This window comes from Ptychodera flava, chromosome 11, assembly GCF_041260155.1.
Source record: "Ptychodera flava strain L36383 chromosome 11, AS_Pfla_20210202, whole genome shotgun sequence".
Taxonomy (NCBI): Eukaryota; Metazoa; Hemichordata; class Enteropneusta; family Ptychoderidae; genus Ptychodera; species Ptychodera flava.
This window is the reverse complement of record NC_091938.1, coordinates 616001-635852: the sequence shown is the minus strand read 5'-3', so window position 1 is coordinate 635852 and position 19852 is coordinate 616001. Positions and strand designations below refer to the sequence as shown.

Below are 19852 nucleotides of genomic sequence, written 5' to 3'. Positions count from 1 at the left end.
TCTATTTGTAGGTTATACTTCCTTCATTGTTTGTTCAACCTCATCACCTTGAACTCTTCTGGTAGACGAGTACTGTACTCAAACACCAAATTTATCAGGTGGACATGGATGCAGTGTTTATATCAACAGTATTGAACAGTACTATTGCATGATGTTAGCCTTGATACAGCAATGGAGGGACTGTGCCTTTGTACAGTTGATAACCAGTGACAGCCTTGTTGTTTTCCCATGATTTAAATGACACCTCTGACATCAAATAACCTAAATTCCTGAACCCTAATGAAATGCCTATCACTTAGCTTACCCTATTCACAAGTACAACACAGCTGTCTGGTAGCATTGGGGCCTGGCATGGCATACATCTACCTATACCACTTACCTGTTGCCTGCATGCATAGTTTGTACATACAGGTAGACATTAATCAATAAATCAAGCCATTCAAAGATGTCTATTCATGTATTTGGTATGCAGGTATCATCATGGGTTACAACTCAAATGTAGATACATCAAGGGTTACCACTCCAATGGACAAATTCATAAGTTCTAAATGAGCTATACTGCATTAAACTGAACAAAAATGTCCATTCATTCAACACCTGACTCCACTGTCCATTTGATTTGCAGATCCACTCAATTTAAGCAATTTCAGATCAAGAAATATTTTGATACTTGCAATTACCTGAAATTCAGTAGTACTTGGCATGCTATGCCCGGTCCATCGCTTTGGGACGAGCTATTAAATTGCAGTAAAACCCAGCTGGACACAGAAAGGCCAGACTACTATGACTTTGTTATGCAAATTAATAAGATGACCGGTCGTGTGGTGGAACTTTGACGTACTTGAATGACAGGCACAGGAAATGATGGCCAATGAAAACGCGTTTTCGTTGCATTTTGATCTTAATGTATCAATCACAATTACATGGAAATCATGCCTCCTGCTTACAGAAAGCCCATGGTTTATTTTTAGCCCTGCTACAGTATGTCTCAGTGCTGAAAAGGTTGTGTCGTTGTCATGACGACTATCAAAATTTGCATACAACTCTGAGAGTAAAATGGGTTGTCAATAGGTCACCAATTTTAAGTATCACTATTGTCCATTATACCTGTTTCCTTGAGTATTAAAATATTCACATCAAATGACTAGAAAATTCACTTCATGGGCAGAATCTAAAAAAATAGCCTTTTCTTGTCTGGGTATGGGCTACCAGCCATTGTCACTGGGCTATCAACTTCAGAAATGGTAGCCCAAGTGGACTACCAGGGAAAAAACGTTAATTTCGAGCCTTGCCAGTTACAAAAACATGTGCTAGGTTCATGCTATATCTAAGACACAGGGTTTTCCTTTTCATGAGGAATGTGTAGTTTCAGTATAATGACAGAAAATTTGAAATTTTACATTATTACAGAAATCCAGCCCTACTTTGTACATTGATTATGAGCTCACAATGTACAGGACAGATGGCCATCCCTGGTCTTTTTACTAGTTTTAGACGCAGTAGTCATTTTGGTGATGGACTTTATGATCAATGTAGGTTTGAGATGGCAACAAAAGTTCCATGTTTGTGAAAAGACTTTATGCTTCAAGATTTGCAACACCCTCCTACATCTAAAAACATAGGGCCAATGTCCCTGAAGCTACTATAGACATGGATACAAAATTGAGTATTTGCTGAATGTATGAAATTATCTCACTAAGGTCATCCTAGGGACTTGTAAACCAAATATTAAAGCTGTCTTACCATCGGTTTTGAAAAAACAAGCGACCCAACAGTGGACAGAGCGCCGCTTTGTTATGTAGAGATTAACTTTTTGTGACACATATATTGATGAAGAAGGTGGATATCTTTGATAGCTCATTTCAGAATGGCCTGACCAAAAATGGCAAAATTAGCTGCAAAAATACAAATTGATGATTTCATCATAATTTCAATACATTAAGATAAAGCCTAGGAACCTGTATACCAAATATCAAAGGCATCAGACATGTAGTTTTTGAGAAACTCATTTTTCGACAAAAATGGCACAAATTGCACCAAAAATACAAAATTGCAGATTTCATCATATATTCAATATATCATATTTAGTTCATCTGTAAGAACCTGTATACAAAATATCAAAGCTGTCAGACGAGTGGTTTTGATGAATAAATTTTAACCAAAAATGATAGAAAAATTCCTTAAAATACAGATTTGCATATATCATCACAATTTGAACAAATCCAAATTGGGATATCCCTAGGGACCTGTATACCAAATATCAAAGCTGTCTGACCAGCGGTTGTGAAGAAGATTTTTTCCAAAAACGCCTTTTTTGGCGATAATCTGCATATTTTCAACGATATCAAAAAATTAAAAAACTTGTTTCTCAAAATCATATTTTCATCTACAAAACAAATATCAAATCAGTAAGTACTGCAGTTCTCAAGATATTTGAGTGGACGGACACCTCACAAACGGACATATATACATACCGGTACAGACTGACGCCAGACACCGGACAGATATCCATCCCAATAGCTTCTATAGACTATAGTATATAGTAGCCAAAAATCTATTGAAATGAAATTGGCCAATAGTGTCATGCTTGTGTTAAGGTAGTACGCGCCTCCAAAGTGAAAGACTTAAACTTTTGCTCAAACTGTACCTAAGGAATCTTTCAACCATTCTCTTTCAAAATCAAGAATAAAATTCCTGTCACACTGGAGTTAATTTGGATCCAACATCACCAAACCCCAACTGCAGTCCGATACTGGTACTTTCCCCAACCAAGCTACCACTGTGACAGTAAGGCTTATCATACATTGATTTTTCACACCTCCCTATTCATTAATTTTTGTAATGAGCTGATAGACAACATGTATTTAAAATGCTGTTTTATTTTATTTATAAATAGAATATCATTATTACTAAAATATCATTCATTGAGAAGACGACTCAAAACAAATTATATAAATTTAAAAACATTCCCAAGAACAGTAAAGTAACTAGCAGTCTTCGCTCATGTTTTTGTAAAACTTGAGATTTTTGTTTCACAAACAACACTGTCACACCTGCCTTCATTTCATGAATCACATTTTGCAGAAAAGGAAAATGGGAAGTGAAATTCATCTGGAATAAAAGTACACTTGCTGAATACACCTGTTCAAATACAATCATAAATACATAGGCTGCAAAACTGTATAGCCAATTAAGGGACCATGTATCCGAGGGTAGGTGACAATTTGCATGGAATCAGGAAGGCAAATGGTCTCCTGCCTCAAGGGTACATAGTCCCTTGTTTGGGCTATAATGTTTTTATTGCATGCCTCTCTTATATAGTTTGAGTTTGAGTTTATTTGCAAATGACATTCATATAAGTTCTGGTTCACTTTCAGTAAAATGATGACTATGTGGCAGTGACGTCATCAATGAGTTACAATTGAATCCTATGGAGGACGTGATGTTCCATATATTGTATGACGCATGGAATAAAATATATTGAATCCCAGCAGCTTGATAAAATCAGAGCAATTAAAAAAAATGTTGAATGCTTGGTAAAAACCAAATACAGTTAATTGCATTAGTTTTGTACTTTTAATCACTTGGTAGAAGGTATTAATTATGTCAACAGACAACCTTTGTCCATGAAGTCCTTTACATATCAAGCCAATAATACAGGCAACGTTCATCAATGGAACTATCCTGTACTCATTGAGTCAAAGCCCATCCTGTGTTCATTGAGTCAAAGCCCATCCTGTGTTCATTGAGTCAATATCTATTTGATGCCATTATGTCAACTGACATCCTATGTTCATCAAGTTAACCCTGTTTCTATGACAACAATTTACATTGTTTCATAAATGTGTTTGCAAATTGCCCTTGTAGATCATACTGATCTAATCTTTAACAAATATTACACACAGAGAATCTCTGTACACTATTCAAACAGTATTTTACTTTGCAATAGGTTGTTGATGAAGTTGTGAAGTTGATGCATGTCACATAAAGTACCGGTACTGAAAAATAGTAAAACTTCAGGCAGAGAACAATTAGAAATATAAGTGGTACTACTATAAAATTTCATGTTTTAAAAACTTTCCTTGTGATTTCAACATAAAGTCTGTTTAAAAATAAAATGGAAATTTGTTCTGATTACATTTCTATAATACTGAATTCTAAAGCTTGCAGATCCAGATCACATGATTATTAAAAATCTTCTAAATCATATATTTTTCAAATTATTGCAGACTTTGAAGTCTCATTATCTCAATTTAAAGTTTGGCAACAAGTTTTGTTTTGATCATAAATTTTCAAAAACCATGCCATCAAATGATTTGAAATAACATTTCCCTATCAAAATTTCTGTAGTTTGCTCAAAAATCTTACAGTCGTTTATATAAAAAGTTAAAATTCTTATGATTCAATCTGAAAACATTTGATTATAAAATAAGAGATCAAAGTTACAGGAACCAGAGTTGTCTGTATGATGCCTTTTCTTATTTTTAACCTGTGCAAGTATTCATGTAATGTTCCCATACTACATTACCAGCATTCTAAAAACTTGTAAATCATTCATAGCCAGTAGATAGATACTGTCTGTCTGTAAATTCACAATTGCACTTACTAAAAAGCACCAATATAGCAATGCTGACAAAAATGCCAATATTCAACAATCCAGGCGCATGTAGAGTCAATTGACAATTCTTCTGTGAAATCAGTGGCAGTTGACGACCAGTTTGAGTCAAAAGTCACAGTTACTGAGATCAAATGAACATCTCACATAAACCAAAATTCAAAACTTTCGAAGATTTACAGAAAACAGTGCAATGTCATTGGTTGATTAGTTGAACTGAGTGAAAAACTGAAAAGAAGCCATACCTGTATGTATGTGGAAAATGTCTAACATCAATCACTGATACTGAATATTGTATTTTAAGTTTAAAAACCAAACAATCGAAAAAAATTGTCAAGGCATCATATTTGGTAAACTCTGCTTGACCTTTGACCCTGAACCAAAGTCACATGACACAAAAAGGTTTTTGGTGTTTAATGATGGTGTGGTACTGCCAAATCTATAACAGTCATTACAGCAAAACCAACAATGACAAATAAGACTTTGAGTATTTCATCACGTTTTACGTTCAATTCATGAGGTAAAATTTCAAAGAATGTAACATAAAAGAATGTACCAGTGGCCAAGGCTTGCAAGATACCATTGGCAAAGACAGCTTCTGGTCCGGTTGAGGTTGTAGAACTCACTATCATACCAATAGCAACACCGATGGGGGACATGATAGCAAAAGTTATGACAGACATGATCATACCACACTTGCTAAGCTTGCTTTGAATTAAATTCAATGAAAAGCTGAATGCAACAATTCCTTTGTGAAGTGCTATGGCCAGGAACAATTCCATTGTACCTGCCACATCGCTCTGTAGACCGATGGCCATTCCTTCAAAGACAGAGTGCAGAGACAGAGCAAGCAGGAACATGATAGATCTGAGTGTTGACCCACCGCCATCTACTACTGTGTGTTCATGATGATGATGATCTAAAACTGTGGTTTCATCTTCTGGTGATTTACCATGGAAGTTCTCTTTGTCTCCATCATCTATGCTGACTGATGCATCTAACAAGGCAGTAGTTTCTGTTGCTTCATTCACAGGTTCATCTGTATTGTCATCTACTTCAGATGATACAGCCCGCTTATGGAAAAATATTGCTATAGTCTCAGTCACCAGAATGAGAAAGAATCCTATCGCTGTTGTGAACTCTGCTACAGCAAAGTGTATATGCCAACCCATCCCTTCAATACCTTCTTCAATCAATTCTCGAACTTCAGGAAGCATGTGTAACATACTTGTAGCAAAGAAGACACCTCCAGCAAAGCAACTCAGCCAGCTGATGATTCGTCTTGTCAAACTGAATTGATCCTGTGTGCGTACAGCATTGACACATGCCAGTGGTATAAACCCAAACAGCAACACTTCAATCAGCAAGACAAACAATGCAATCAGTTTTGCTCCTATCACATCCATCTTCTCTGCATCAATTCAAACTTCCTGAAAATGATAAAAGAGATCAGAAAATGTACATATAAGCCTGATTCGTGTTGTGTTGAGCTACAAATTACTGAGTCTACCATGAGGAATTGCAGTACCCAAGCAGAGTTTTTATTGTAGTTGGTGATCAAGGTATACCTTTAAGGTGGAGCTGCATGTTGCCAACACAGTCTTTTCAAAGCAATATTTCTCATCAAAGATGACAAGGAAACCCCCTCAGACTCTAAAGTTTAGTATGGTAGCAGTAGTTTACTCGAAAGATGAAGTAGGTGTATATTTGGGGTAAAAAACCTCAATTTTGGTATTAATGATAAAAATTAATTTAAGTCAAAAACTTGACACTATTTTCTGAAATGTAATATTTAACTTGAAAGAAGAGTATATGTAGAAAAAAACGACTATTTTATTTTGCATTATCTATCCTCATTCAAAAATGGCAAGGGTTGAAAAACTGACACTCAAAAAAAGTGATTAAAATCATGATTAGTAAAATTCAAATGCCTCTTATTTAAAATGTAAGAATTTTATTGCCAAACAAAATAGTCGTTTTTTAAGAGCATTTAAAGAACATAATGTGAAAATTTCAGAAAATTTGACCCAGCCAGAGTGGAGTTAAATTCTTTGGAAATTTTGAAATTGGGAGAAAAAAAAGCCAGGAAATCGGGTGATTTGCATTCATTTGCATAAATTAACACTTCTTTATCACAAAACTTACGACTAATTGACAAGCTCAAAGGTGAACCCCACAAACATTTTAATCTTGGGTTAACATATTATGTAAAATTGAATGAATATTTGCCAAAACGTGATTTTTGAGCAAAACATGCTGTGTTGGGTGCAGCGCCTCTTAAGGATATGATTTCAATAAGGGCTGTATTTTGACGATAACTTTAATACAATAAATATTTCCACATGTGATTGCATTTTATGTTGTGATGAGTTACTCAACCTTTATCATATTCTTTCACCGGTATATTCTATTTATGGAAGGGGTACATGATTATTGCTAAGGTCAAAATTCAGAGCTGGTTGGTTCTGGCAAGTGGGGTAGCATGACCAAGGCTGCTGTTGTCTGAAAAATTAAATTGAATATTCCTTTTGTGATCCATCACTTATGTGGGCTCAGTTGTAGCTCTTGGAGTAAATAAACTTCTCCTTTTTTTCAAGTGAGGTACAATAACCAAGGTAACCATTGCTTTTGTCCAAAAATTTCACATTATTTTCGCGATCCATCACTTGTGTGGGCTCATTTTGTAACTCTTGCAGTGAATGAACTTTTGACCCTCTAATTTTTTTCGAAAGTTCAAACTAATTTTTCCCCACTGAGTTAACACAGGGATGGAAGCCATTTTGAATTTAAAAGATTGGTAAGTTGTCAGGTGATTTGTTACCATGGTACCAAGATTTGCATGGTGACCCCCAATTTTTATTTGTGATTTTGAAAGAGAGTTGTTGAAAGTTACTTTGAGGATAATTTGAACAAAAGTTGATAAGTCTTTATATTTCAAGGCATGTACTTCCTTAATGACTTTCCATCAGAAAGGGAACTAGGAAATGTGACTGTAAAACACTTTGTGCTTTTTATCTGATTGCAAACATCAAACATACGGCCAATGTCCCTGTAGTTACTATAGACTTGAAGACGTACATAGTATAATATTAGATAATATGTACTCAGACTAGAAACGATAGAACTGTCTTGTAGGTCCATAATTTCCTAGCCATCAGCCTCTAACATAAAATATACAATCATACGAGTGGATGTAACAGCAATATAAGGGGCTGATATCGCCATGTGTAGTAATGAAAACAATTGATGTAAAAAGTGTGACTGGTTTTTTTAAATAAAGGAATAATGACGAACATGGCACATAATCACATATGAATATTTGAAGCAAATTTCAAAATATGCAGTAGATATTTTTTTGTGGTTTGGATGGTTGAACTAGTGCATAAACAATTTGAAGCCAATAGCGTTGATTGCGATTTTGGGTTTGTTACTAAATATAGCTGCACATGCCAATTTGGACAAATAAGCTGAAATTCAGACAAATTTTATTGTTGTATGCGCGGCTATTGTTGCAGCTTGTAGTCTCAGTCATCAATTCATACAAATAAGTGTGACGCTAAATAGCCTTTCTAACACTCGCAAGTTTTATTTCGTCGTTCATGCAGAAAATGCGGACAAATATTTATTTATGCATATTAATGAGAGAGAACAGTGACGTAATTTGTGATCAACGCTATTGGAGAAGCATTTCAGAGAAGCTGTGAATATGCTAGATAAAAGAACTTTTTTGAATTATTAATAAATGTAAAGGGTATCAGACAAGAACTGAGAAACATGTGGCAACAAAAATTTTGACCAAAAATAGCAATTTTTCCAAAATTCGAACAAATCTAAAATAGTTCACTCCTATAGACCTATAGACCTACTTGCATACCAAATATCAAAGCTGTCTGATCAGCAATTTTGAAGATCTTAAAGGTGTCATAAGTTCAATATATCATATTAAGTTCATCTGTAGGAACCTGTATACCAAATATCAAAGCTGTCAGACCAGCTGTTTGATAACATAAATTTTTGACCAAAAATAGCAAATTTTCCAAAATTCGAACAAATCTAAAATAGTTAACCCCTATAGACCTACTTGCATACCAAATATCAAAGCTGTCTGATCAGCAATTTTGAAGATCTTAAAGGTGTCATAAGTTCAATATATTTAGTTCAGCTGTAGGAACCGGTATACCTGTATATCAAAGTTATCAGACAAGTTTTTTTGAGAAATAATTTTTTTGACCATGTTACGTGCAGAGAAAACGAACAAAAGGGTGAACTCAGCAGTTTCCGTTTAAACAAAATTTATTACGAAAACAAAACTAATTGCTAAGTCAGGGACAGAGTACAAGCTTTAAAAGTGTACAGACTACTTATCTCAGCTGGGACGGCAAAGCTCCAGTCTCAGAGTTGTAACAGTCAGTCGGATGAATGAACAGTCCTTGGCTTGCAGGCTTGAAGCTGCACAAAGTCCACAGTATAAATCCAGCGTTGACAGTGAAGGTCTTGAAAAGTCTTGAGAATGACTACTGCTGCGGAGTTTAGTAACACACAAGAGACACGATCCCAAAAGTCTGACTGGAAGCTGTGCACGTCCCTTTTATAAAGGCATATAAGAAAAATCTAGAACTTTATTGACATGCTAATTACTGTTCTAAAATTATCTCCCTTACACAACTAATCAACTTTCCAGAACATTCCAAACATGACTAATTGAATTCAAGGTTGTGAGGTCATCAAGGGCAGTGACCTTGAGAATGTTCTAGACTAATTGAACTCAGGTCATGATGAGTGTGGGGGGAATGACCTACATAACACAACCCCCTCTTCAAAAAAAGAAAATTTTTCAATGAAAAATCTTTCTTTTACAAATGTAATCTTAAAAGTGTGAACAACAATAAGTTCTAAATACGAGAGAGACAGTCTGCAATTAAATTGTCTCTGCCTTTGATATGTCTAATGTCAAGATTAAACTCCTGTAACATTAAACTCCATCTTAGCAATCTCTGATTTTTGCCTTTGAATTTCTGCAGAAAAACAAGAGGGTTGTGATCAATATGAACCACTATTGGCTGATTTGAAGAAGTAACATAAACTTCAAAATGCTGTAAAGCTAATATCAAAGATAAACACTCTTTTTCAATTGTAGAGTAGTTTCTCTGAGATTTGTTAAATTTGTGTGAAAAATAGCAAACAGGATGATCTATACCATGACTATCCTCTTGCAATAAAACAGCACCAGCAGCCGTATCACTAGCATCTACAGCTAATTTGAATGGCAAAGTGAAATCTGGTGCAGACAACACTGGGGCACTTTGCAGTATGGCTTTAAGTGTATCAAATGCCTGTTGGCATTGCTCTGACCAAACAAACTTTACTTTCTTTTTAAGTAAGTTAGTCAAAGGCTCAGTAATTGTGGAGAAATTTGGACAGAATTTTCTGTAGTAACCAGCCATACCGAGAAAGCGCATCAGTTGTCGTTTGCAGTTTGGTATGGGAAAACTTGAAATGGCACTGATTTTGGCATCAACAGGTTTTACCTCACCCTGTCCTACAGTATGTCCGAGGTAAGTTACCCTAGCCCAACCAAACTCAGATTTGGCAAGGTTGACAGTCAACATTGCTTTGCTCAGTCTCTCAAAGAACTTCCGCATGAGCTTGATGTGTTCCTCCCAGGTGTCACTATACAGGACTACGTCGTCAACGTAAGCTGCACACCCGTCTAGCCCGGATATGACGTCGTTGATCATCTGTTGGAACGTTGCCGGAGAGTTCTTCATTCCGAATGGCATCACCTTGTACTGGACAATCCGTCTGGTGTAACAAAGGCGGATATTTCACGAGCACGATCCGTCAGAGGGACTTGCCAAAATCCCTTCAGTAGGTCAAATTTCGTCACATACTTGGCTTTTCCCACTCGGTCGATGCAGTCATCAATCCTCGGGATTGGGAAAGTGTCTGTCTTTGTTAAAGTGTTGACCTTCCTAAAGTCCGTGCACATACGATAACTGTGATCTGATTTGGGAACAAGTATGCACGGCGAACTCCAGTTACTTTTACTGGGTTCAATAAAGTCATTGTCCAGCAGGTATTTGACTTCTTCCTGGAGATATTTCGCTTTTGTTGGATTCAGTCTGTATGGATGCTGTTTTACAGGCTTACTGTCCCCAACATCAACGTCGTGATAGATGACGTTTGTCCTCGTTGGAACATCTTGAAACAGGTGTTTATATTCATGGAGCAGTTCTTTCACCTGTTGTTGTTGTTCTGGCTGGAGGTGTGCCAACTTTGTAGACTCCAGCTTCTCCAAGATTTCTGAGTTCTGAAGCTTGACCGAGCCCAGCTTTGAGTTTAGAGTATTTTCACTCAAGTCAGTTTCAGTATCACTATCTTCATAATGGTTTGAACTGACTGCACTGACAGGCTGAGTTATAGTAGGATTATCCCTATCCAAATATGGCTTAAGCATATTTATGTGACATAGCTGTTTTTGTTTTCGCCTGTCAGGTGTTATTTATGATGTAATTTAAATCACTCAATTTCTTATCAATTAGGTATGGCCCAAAGTAACGAGCATGGAGTGGTTTGCCAGGAATTGGAAGTAGAACAAGAACTTTTTGACCTGGTTCAAACTTCCGTTTTGAGGTGCTTTTATCATATTTGGTTTTCATTGACTGCTGAGATGACTCAAGATTTTCTCTGGCTAATTCACATGCTTTAGAGAGTTTTGTACGAAAATCTGAGACATATTGCAAATATTCAGACAATCATCATCGTCTGATAGGAATTTCTCTTTAACGAGCTTGAGTGGGCCACGGACTGTATGTCCAAATACAAGCTCAAATGGGCTAAAACCAAGAGACTCCTGAATTGACTCTCTAACAGCAAAGAGCAGAAAATGAATTCCTTCATCCCACTGCTTCTCTGTGTCAAAACAGTAGGTCCTAATCATGTTTTCAAAGTTTGATGAAATCGCTCAAGAGCACCCTGACTTTCTGGATGATAGGCGGATGACCTATACTGTTTAATGCCTAGCTGATCCATTACTTGTTGAAAAATACCAGACATAAAGTTGGAGCCTTGATCGGACTGGACACATTTAGGGAGGCCAAATAAAGTGAAAAATTTGACTAAAGCTTTCACTATAGTCTTTGTCTTTATATTTCTCAGTGGTATTGCTTCTGGGAACCGAGTTGATGTACACATTATTGTCAACATGTACTCATTTCCTGATCTTGTTTTTGTACGGGCCTAACACAGTCTACATGCATCCTACTAAATGGTTCTTGAAATGCAGGAACTGGCTTTAAAGGGGCCTTTGGAATAGTCTGATTTGGTTTTCCTACCATTTGACATGTGTGACAAGTTTTACAGAAATGTGCTACATCCTGCCTGAGATTAGGCCAATAAAATTGACTGAGAATTTTATGATAAGTCTTCCTGACTCCTAAATGACCAGCCCAGGGGGTTTCATGGGCCAGGCGCAATATTTCAGCACGGTAGGGCTTTGGAACCACAATTTGATGTTTTATAGCCCAATCGTCATCAACCAAAACATCTGGAGGTCTCCATTTACGCATGAGAATACCAGACTTTGTATAATAGGAAACAGAGCTATCTGAAGTTTTACCTTCATCATCTACCCTGTCAAACAAAGACAAAATATCTGGGTCTTTGTGTTGTTCTGCAATGAGATTTGATCTAGAAAATGTCTGACTTTGGTCAGCAGAAGTTTTACTGGAAGTTTCAAATCCACAAGGGATAACGGAATGATCCGTGTCAAACACCTGACTGAGAAAGGTGTCATTTAAGTCAACATCTGTGACATTATTTTTTAGAGTATTTTGATTCTCGGAAGTTTTCTTTGACATGGCTCGAGTAATGGCACATGAAGGAAATAAATCGGGTATCTCTTGTTCAATTGGCTCTGGATCCTGATCTAAACTAGGATTATCAGTCACAAGTGGATTAGTAATGACCTTGTCCCCAGCAAGGTCGTTTCCAAGAAGAAGGTGAATCCCTTCAAAAGGCAAAAAAGGCCTTATACCTAAAGCCACAGGTCCAGAAACAAAGTCCGAAGACAAATAGACATTATGGAGAGGAACAGGAATGTAGTCATTACAATCTACCCCCTTAATAAGAACTTTAGAACCTGAAAATGACTTTTCAGAAAACGGCAGGGTATCTGCCAACAAAAGAGACTGGGAAGCCCCGGTATCTCTTAAAATTTGACAGGGGTAGCGGAAGAGAAATCACTAGAAAGTGATATAAAACCATTATGAATAAATGGCTCGAAAATACCCATAATGCTATCTTGAGAAGAATTGACCTTGACCTCATTAATTGGGGATAAGAGGGGTTTAACCTCAGAAAATGTGTTACACACATTATTAGACTCTAACTGAGTTGATGAAGAAATAAAGCGGTGGGCTTAGATCCACTTTGACCACTTTGACCTTCACGTTTTCTTTTCAATTTGAAACAATCTGACATTAAATGGCCGTCTTTCTTACAATAATTACAAGAAAGTGTACCGAACTGTTTGTCAGAAGGAGATTGAGACTTGGGATCTGATGATGTGGGAGTGTTACTTGAATTTTGTGAACTGTTGTCATTTGATTTCCTACTCTCCTTTGAAAAATTCTTGGATGAAAAGGAGGAGTTAAATTTACCTGCATTGTTTCTGTATGAAAAGGACTGGGATGGTTGTCTGAGAAATGAAGATTTGTGGGTCAATGAATAATCATCGGCCAAACGTGCAGCAACCTCTAATGTATCTGCCTTTGTTCATTGATAAATGTCTTGATGTCACTCCGAATGCACCTTTTAAATTCCTCAATCAAAACAAGTTGTCGTAATTTGTCATAATTCTGACTGACCTTTTCCGAAGAACACCAACGATCAAACAGTTGTTCTTTTGTTCGAGCAAATTCAACATAAGTTTGATCCTTCACCTTCTCACAATCCCTAAATTTCTGACGATAAGCTTCAGGCACCAACTCATAGCCCTTGAGAATTATTCCTTCACAGAATCATAATTTGAAGCCTGCTCTACTGACAACTGAATATAAATTTCTCTGGCTTTACCCACCAAAGCACTCTGCAAAGCATAGACCAGGACTCCTTAGGCCAATTCAGACTCTGAGCAATTTTCTCAAAATGAAGGAAATATTTATCAACATCCTTTTCTTGGAAAGGGGGAACTAGCCTGAAATGCTTAGTGATGTCAAACTTGTCTGAAGGGAAGAATTTTCCTGACTGTCCAAGCTCTAAACGTTTTTATTTCTAACTGCAGTCGGTGTTCTGCTAATTCTCTTTCCTTTTCTTTTTCCTCTCTTTCTTTCTCCCTTTGTCTTTCTTCCATTTGTAATTCTTTTTCTTTCATTTCCAATTCCCTCTCTTTCTGTCTTTCTTCCATTTCTAACTGCATTTGTATTTTTTCTTTTTCTAATGCCTGTCTCTCCTTTTCCATTTGTAATTCTTTTTCTTTCATTTGTAATTCTTTTTCTTTTTCTAATGCCAATTTTTTTTAGCTCGAAATCTGCCTGTATTTCTAATTCCAATTTTTTGAGTTGGAAGGAAGACTCAAGCTCATAATCTTTTAAGGCAGACTCCTCAAGATGGCCAGAATTAACTAAATGTTTTGCAATCTTGAACTGTATTTCTCGCTTGCGCATAGATCTTTTGACATCTACTTTAAGGAAATTGGCCAGTGCTATGAGGTTGTCTTTTCTGAGGGAATTAAATGTGTCCTGATCAAGGTCATCCATAAATTCGTCTGGCTTGAATTCCGCCATGATTGAATTTCGCTGAGTTCACAGTATACAGTAGTTTTGAAAAGGTAGGCAAAATGTTGTCAAACGGCTCAAAATATTCGTATCCCGGACGAGCCCCCAATTTGTTACGTGCAGAGAAAACGAACAAAAGGGTGAACTCAGCAGTTTCCGTTTAAACAAAATTTATTACGAAAACAAAACTAATTGCTAAGTCAGGGACAGAGTACAAGCTTTAAAAGTGTACAGACTACTTATCTCAGCTGGGACGGCAAAGCTCCAGTCTCAGAGTTGTAACAGTCAGTCGGATGAATGAACAGTCCTTTGGCTTGCAGGCTTGAAGCTGCACAAAGTCCACAGTATAAATCCAGCGTTGACAGTGAAGGTCTTGAAAAGTCTTGAGAATGACTACTGCTGGAGTTTAGTAACACACAAGAGCACGATCCCAAAAGTCTGACTGGAAGCTGTGCACGTCCCTTTTATAAAGGCATATAAAAAATCTAGAACTTTTATTGACATGCTAATTACTGTTCTAAAATTATCTCCCTTACACAACTAATCAACTTTCCAGAACATTCCAAACATGACTAATTGAATTCAAGGTTGTGAGGTCATCAAGGGCAGTGACCTTGAGAATGTTCTAGACTAATTGAACTCAGGTCATGATGAGTGTGGGGGGAATGACCTACATAACACCATAAATGGCAAAAATTGCCCTGAAAATACAAAATTGTTGATTTCATCATAATTTGAATACCGGTATATCATATTTTTATCATCTCTGTAAACTTGTATACCAAATATCAAAGCTGTCAGACAAGTGGTTTTGATGAATAAATTTTTGCCCAAAAATGACAAAAAATTCCTTAAAAATACAAATTTGCTTATTTCATCACAATCTGAACAAGTCTCACTTGGGTCATCCCTCGGGAACTGTATTCCAAATATCAAAGGTATCTGACCAGTGGTTATGGAGAAGATTTTTTACCAAAAATGCCTTTTTTTTAGCTAATTTGCATATTTTCAACATTATCAAAAAACAAAAAAAGGAGGTTTCTCATAATCATATTTTGCACCCACACAAGAAATATTAATTCTGTAAGTACTGTGGACATCCTCACAAACGGACATACTGGTACATACATACATACATAAAGACTGACAACGGAGGCCGGACGGATACCCATCCCAACAGCTTCTATAGACTATAGGTAGCTATAAACTTGCTGAAAAGAAGCATATACTTTGCATTTAAATCAATGGGAAATTATAAATTTTATAATTTATATATAACTACTATGTAGGTATGCTATATTCTACAATTATGTTGATACTTTTTTAACATTTATGAATATTCCCTGTGCCACTATGTTGACAGACATGAATATTCCATGTCATGTTTTTGACATAAATGAATATTCCATATGCAATTTTTTGACAGATATGGATATTCAATATGTCACATATTTGAAAGATCTGAATATTCCAGATGTTACTTTCTTGAAAGATATGAATATTCTGTATGTCACTTATTTGACACATTGCATTGGGAACAGAAGTGTATGTATCAAAAATTGACAAAGCTCTGAGTCTGTTATCACAGAGATCGATCAACTTTTTCATTTCTGGTGGTAAACGTTTACCATCAGATAATAAAATTAGGTGGCAATTCTAAAAATCTGGTAGCAATGTGAAGTGTATATTACCATGGATACACAGTATTTCTGTGGCATTCAGTCATTGTTCACGGTGTGATAGCTTGTCATGAGGTACAGGTTTCTCATGTGGCAACTTATGCAGTCTTTTAGCCATGATTTAAACGTTTGACTGTAAGCAATACATATAAAAAAATTTCATGCAGAAGAAAGCATCTTGTAGCATAGTGAGAGTGTACATACAATTATATTTAAGGCCCTGGTGTTGTGTCATACTTTGTGATCTAGCAGGCTCATAGGCATCTTGAACATATGTATTTTTCTTGGGATAAAAAGGGTTAGGCCAAACACAAATCCTGTAAAACAAGACACACTGCTGTATGTATATTTATTATACTCACTGTTTGAGAGTTATCATTGTTTCAATGATTACATGTATTATAACATTTTCATAACAATTTAGCCCAGAAATCATTTGATCACAGTTGGTAGAGGGACTGTGATTTGATATTTTGATATCATCAAGAAATGTCTGGTAATGTTCACTACTACCTCATTAAATTGGTGGAATCTGCAAAAATATTAAAATCATTCAGAATCACATAATTTCTTGTATAAGTTATAGCAGTTTGACTTTGAAATAGGCTAAATGGACAATTTTATAGTTCTCCTACATTTAAATTTTTGCTCTGATGTTAAACTGTTAAAATGCAAAATAATATTGCAGTTCTCAAACGTGATGATTTAATGGATATACATGTACTTACTGCAATTACTGTTGACAATTTCCCTTTGCCATGTCTCTAAATAAAATTTAATTTAAAACTGACAGTCAAGCTGAATACCATATAACTTGGAAGGCACCAGGAAATGACCTTCACATAAAGTAGTACCTATGGGCCCCCCTAGGTGGATTCTTTTGAACCATAATTGTGTACCTAAGGGGTCTTCATGCATTACATCACATCACGTGCTGAGATGACCCAGATTTGACCTTCAGAAAACCTTGAAATTATGTTTTTTACTATCAAACCGAGTAGTTACAGGCCAATTTTTTTAAATAGCAAAAAAGACACAACTTATGACAGACTTTTAGTACAAACAGGACTCAGGACAGAGGCAAATGCAAAGCAGGAGTGTTTTGTAGTATTGAACAGCAACAATGTTTGTCTTATGTGCTAAGGACTTTGTTACTTAGTAGAAGGAGAATAAAGTATTTCAATACACTGCAATTTTGTAGGAAGAAGGGTAAACTGTTTAAACATCTTAAAACTTTTTATTGTTAGCTTGTAATATACTGTGTAATATTTTGGTTTGTTTTTAATAGTTGTAACCTCAAAGGTTTGGTGAAAATTAGCAAAAAATTACCACCAGCTACAATTTTTGGTGGAAAATTGATACAATTTGATGGCAATTGATTATTTCACACACTATATCATACATTGTTTCCCTGTGATGACTGTAATATAAACAAGGATATGCCAAACTGTCAGGTCAAACACACTCAATCAAGAAAGACTTTTTCCCATTTCAGTTCTGTATTTCGAATTGTAAATTGCAATTTGTCTTTCGATTCTGTATGATAAAACCAACACGAGTGACACAAAGCGATTGAATGTGAATTTAATCAACATGAATTGTTGTTAGTGGGTCAATGATCTAATGCTCCCATGTTATTTCATAATACAATAAGATTATAAGCTGATATGATCCGAAGAGAATCTGATGCATTCTGGGATTGAACAATTAAAAGATATCTGATATTGAATCAAATTTTTTTTTGCTACTGTTGTTTCATTAAAACTGATAAAATCATTCCTCTGGTGCAGCATATCCAAAGTTTTTGACCAAAACTGAATGCATACTATCATAATGTTGTTGTAATTTACAAATTAGATCACCCATTAACAAAAACTTGAAAATGAACACACTTTGCGAAACTACGAAACCACAATGCACAGTGAGACACCAGTTGTAGCTTCTATTGGTCATGCAATGGTGAAGGGAGACATTGCCGTAGCTGGACAATTTCACCACACTATATTACACTCTATCACTCATGTGGCCATGATTGTACATGTGGATGCAGTTTGGCTAGCACATTTTTGTTATTCTTTCTTTTTTCTAATTCTACCGTTTGTGATTTTTGGGAGAATAAAAGGTTTCTGGTAGCCAAACTGTCTTTACACAGTAAATCATTAATGCCTCCAAGTTGCATGTAAAAACATATTACACTACTTGGGATGAAGTGGTTTTGGTACAAGGAGGTACTTGGGGCAAAGTGGCCTGGTACAAGGTAGTACTTTGGGACAAGGTGTTTTTAAAACAAAACGGTTTGGGATGGAGTTATATGGGGCAACCTGGTTTTAATGTGAAGTGTCAGGACCTCTATATCTGTGATACATCTGAGAAACATGAAAGGTTACACTCTACTTCCGTACCAGTTGGTAAATACCAACATTTTAGCTGATGTGTTTCACTGTATAATATATAAATGACGGATTTATTAGTATTTCAGATGTCAGTAAATCTGCATTTAAGAACACTTTAATTAAGGAGAAGTACTGCCTGTTCGGTAAGTTCTGTTTGTTCGGTAAGTTCTGTATGTTGCTGAGCTTTCAAAGCTGATAGCCTTTTAATGCCAGACACTATTACTTCCCCGATCAGCCAAGTCACTAAAAAGTGGTTTTGAGCCAAAACTCTATGTATTTTCACCAACTTGGTTTCATATACCGTAGCAACTTTTGTCTGTGAAAATCATGTTTACAGTATCTATATTTTCAGGGACCTTCAAATGTTCAATTCTTTGTTGAAATGCAATATATAGTACATATTATGCCTTACTAAGTTTTAACCAACTTGACCTTATGGTGACATGTTAACTTGGCAGGAAAAGGGTTAAGGGTCATCAAGCCACTGCTTTTGCAACCAACATGTTTTTACATTTTATATTTTTCTCTGCATTAAAGATTAACGAGTAAGATGTAAAAAATGCAAAAAACCCACAAGATTAGTTCAGTCTGATATGCACTGGGCATTCTCTTTACACATTCAAAAGACAGTCATTCTATATATTCCATGAAATGTGACTTTATATGTGTATCTATTTTAAGGAACAGTTCTCTGACCAATATAAAAATATCACTTGCATTTGAGTCATGTTTAATAATAATAATGTCAAAGTTTTGACAAGTTTTCATTCAAATACTATGATGACAATTTGAGTTATCAAAATTAACATTCTCTTTGCAAACATTAGTAACAATTCACATTTGCATTAATTGAAATCTCTGCTTTTGTCTGTAAAAATACTACTTCCCACCCGACATTTGTTTTTTATTTTTTTTATTTTAATGCTGAAATGTTGAACTTCATAATCTTGGGGATCTATTTGTAGCATCCATCTCTAAATGTCTAATATATCAAATATCTAACGATTTAAAAGTTCACTTTTTGAACAAGCATGAGCACTGTAACATATCATTACTGAGATATTTTTGTAAGCAGCTAAGGTAGCAACTCATTTAAGGAAACGTTTCAATAAAATTCATTGTTCTCTCTGAAAGCCAGCACAGACATGTGACAGTGGACATGCACATCATGCAGCATGATCAATTGTGTTTTCACTTTCGATGACATATCAAGTGGTTGATTTCAATCATATAGAGCTAGAACTTTTAAATTTAAGCTTTCACATAATATTCTCTATGCAAATGATAATTTCTTTAAAATGGCAGAATGTCATAAACTTTGTGTGCAGTTTTTGTCAAGGTGAAATTGTTTGACATATTTGTTTTATTTCCCTATTCATTCTTAGGAAT

General features: G+C 35.8%; 1 protein-coding gene across 6 annotated transcripts in view; it reads right to left on the bottom strand.

The window, feature by feature from the left end:
- Positions 1 to 3915: 3915 nt before the first annotated feature.
- LOC139143205 (zinc transporter ZIP1-like) overlaps positions 3916 to 19852 on the bottom strand; it is a 28046-nt gene continuing 12109 nt past the window's right edge. For 2 of the 6 annotated variants that reach the window (XM_070713348.1, XM_070713352.1), the window contains exon 2: positions 3916 to 6045. In XM_070713348.1, the coding sequence (XP_070569449.1) occupies positions 5029 to 6021 (993 nt within the window). In that variant the 5' untranslated portion in view covers positions 6022 to 6045 and the 3' untranslated portion in view covers positions 3916 to 5028. Of the gene's footprint in view, positions 6046 to 8973; positions 9105 to 14623; positions 14853 to 16082; positions 16177 to 16798; positions 16907 to 19852 lie in introns of those variants that run through there. The other 4 variants (XM_070713349.1, XM_070713351.1, XM_070713350.1 and 1 more) reach the window with 4 other exon arrangements.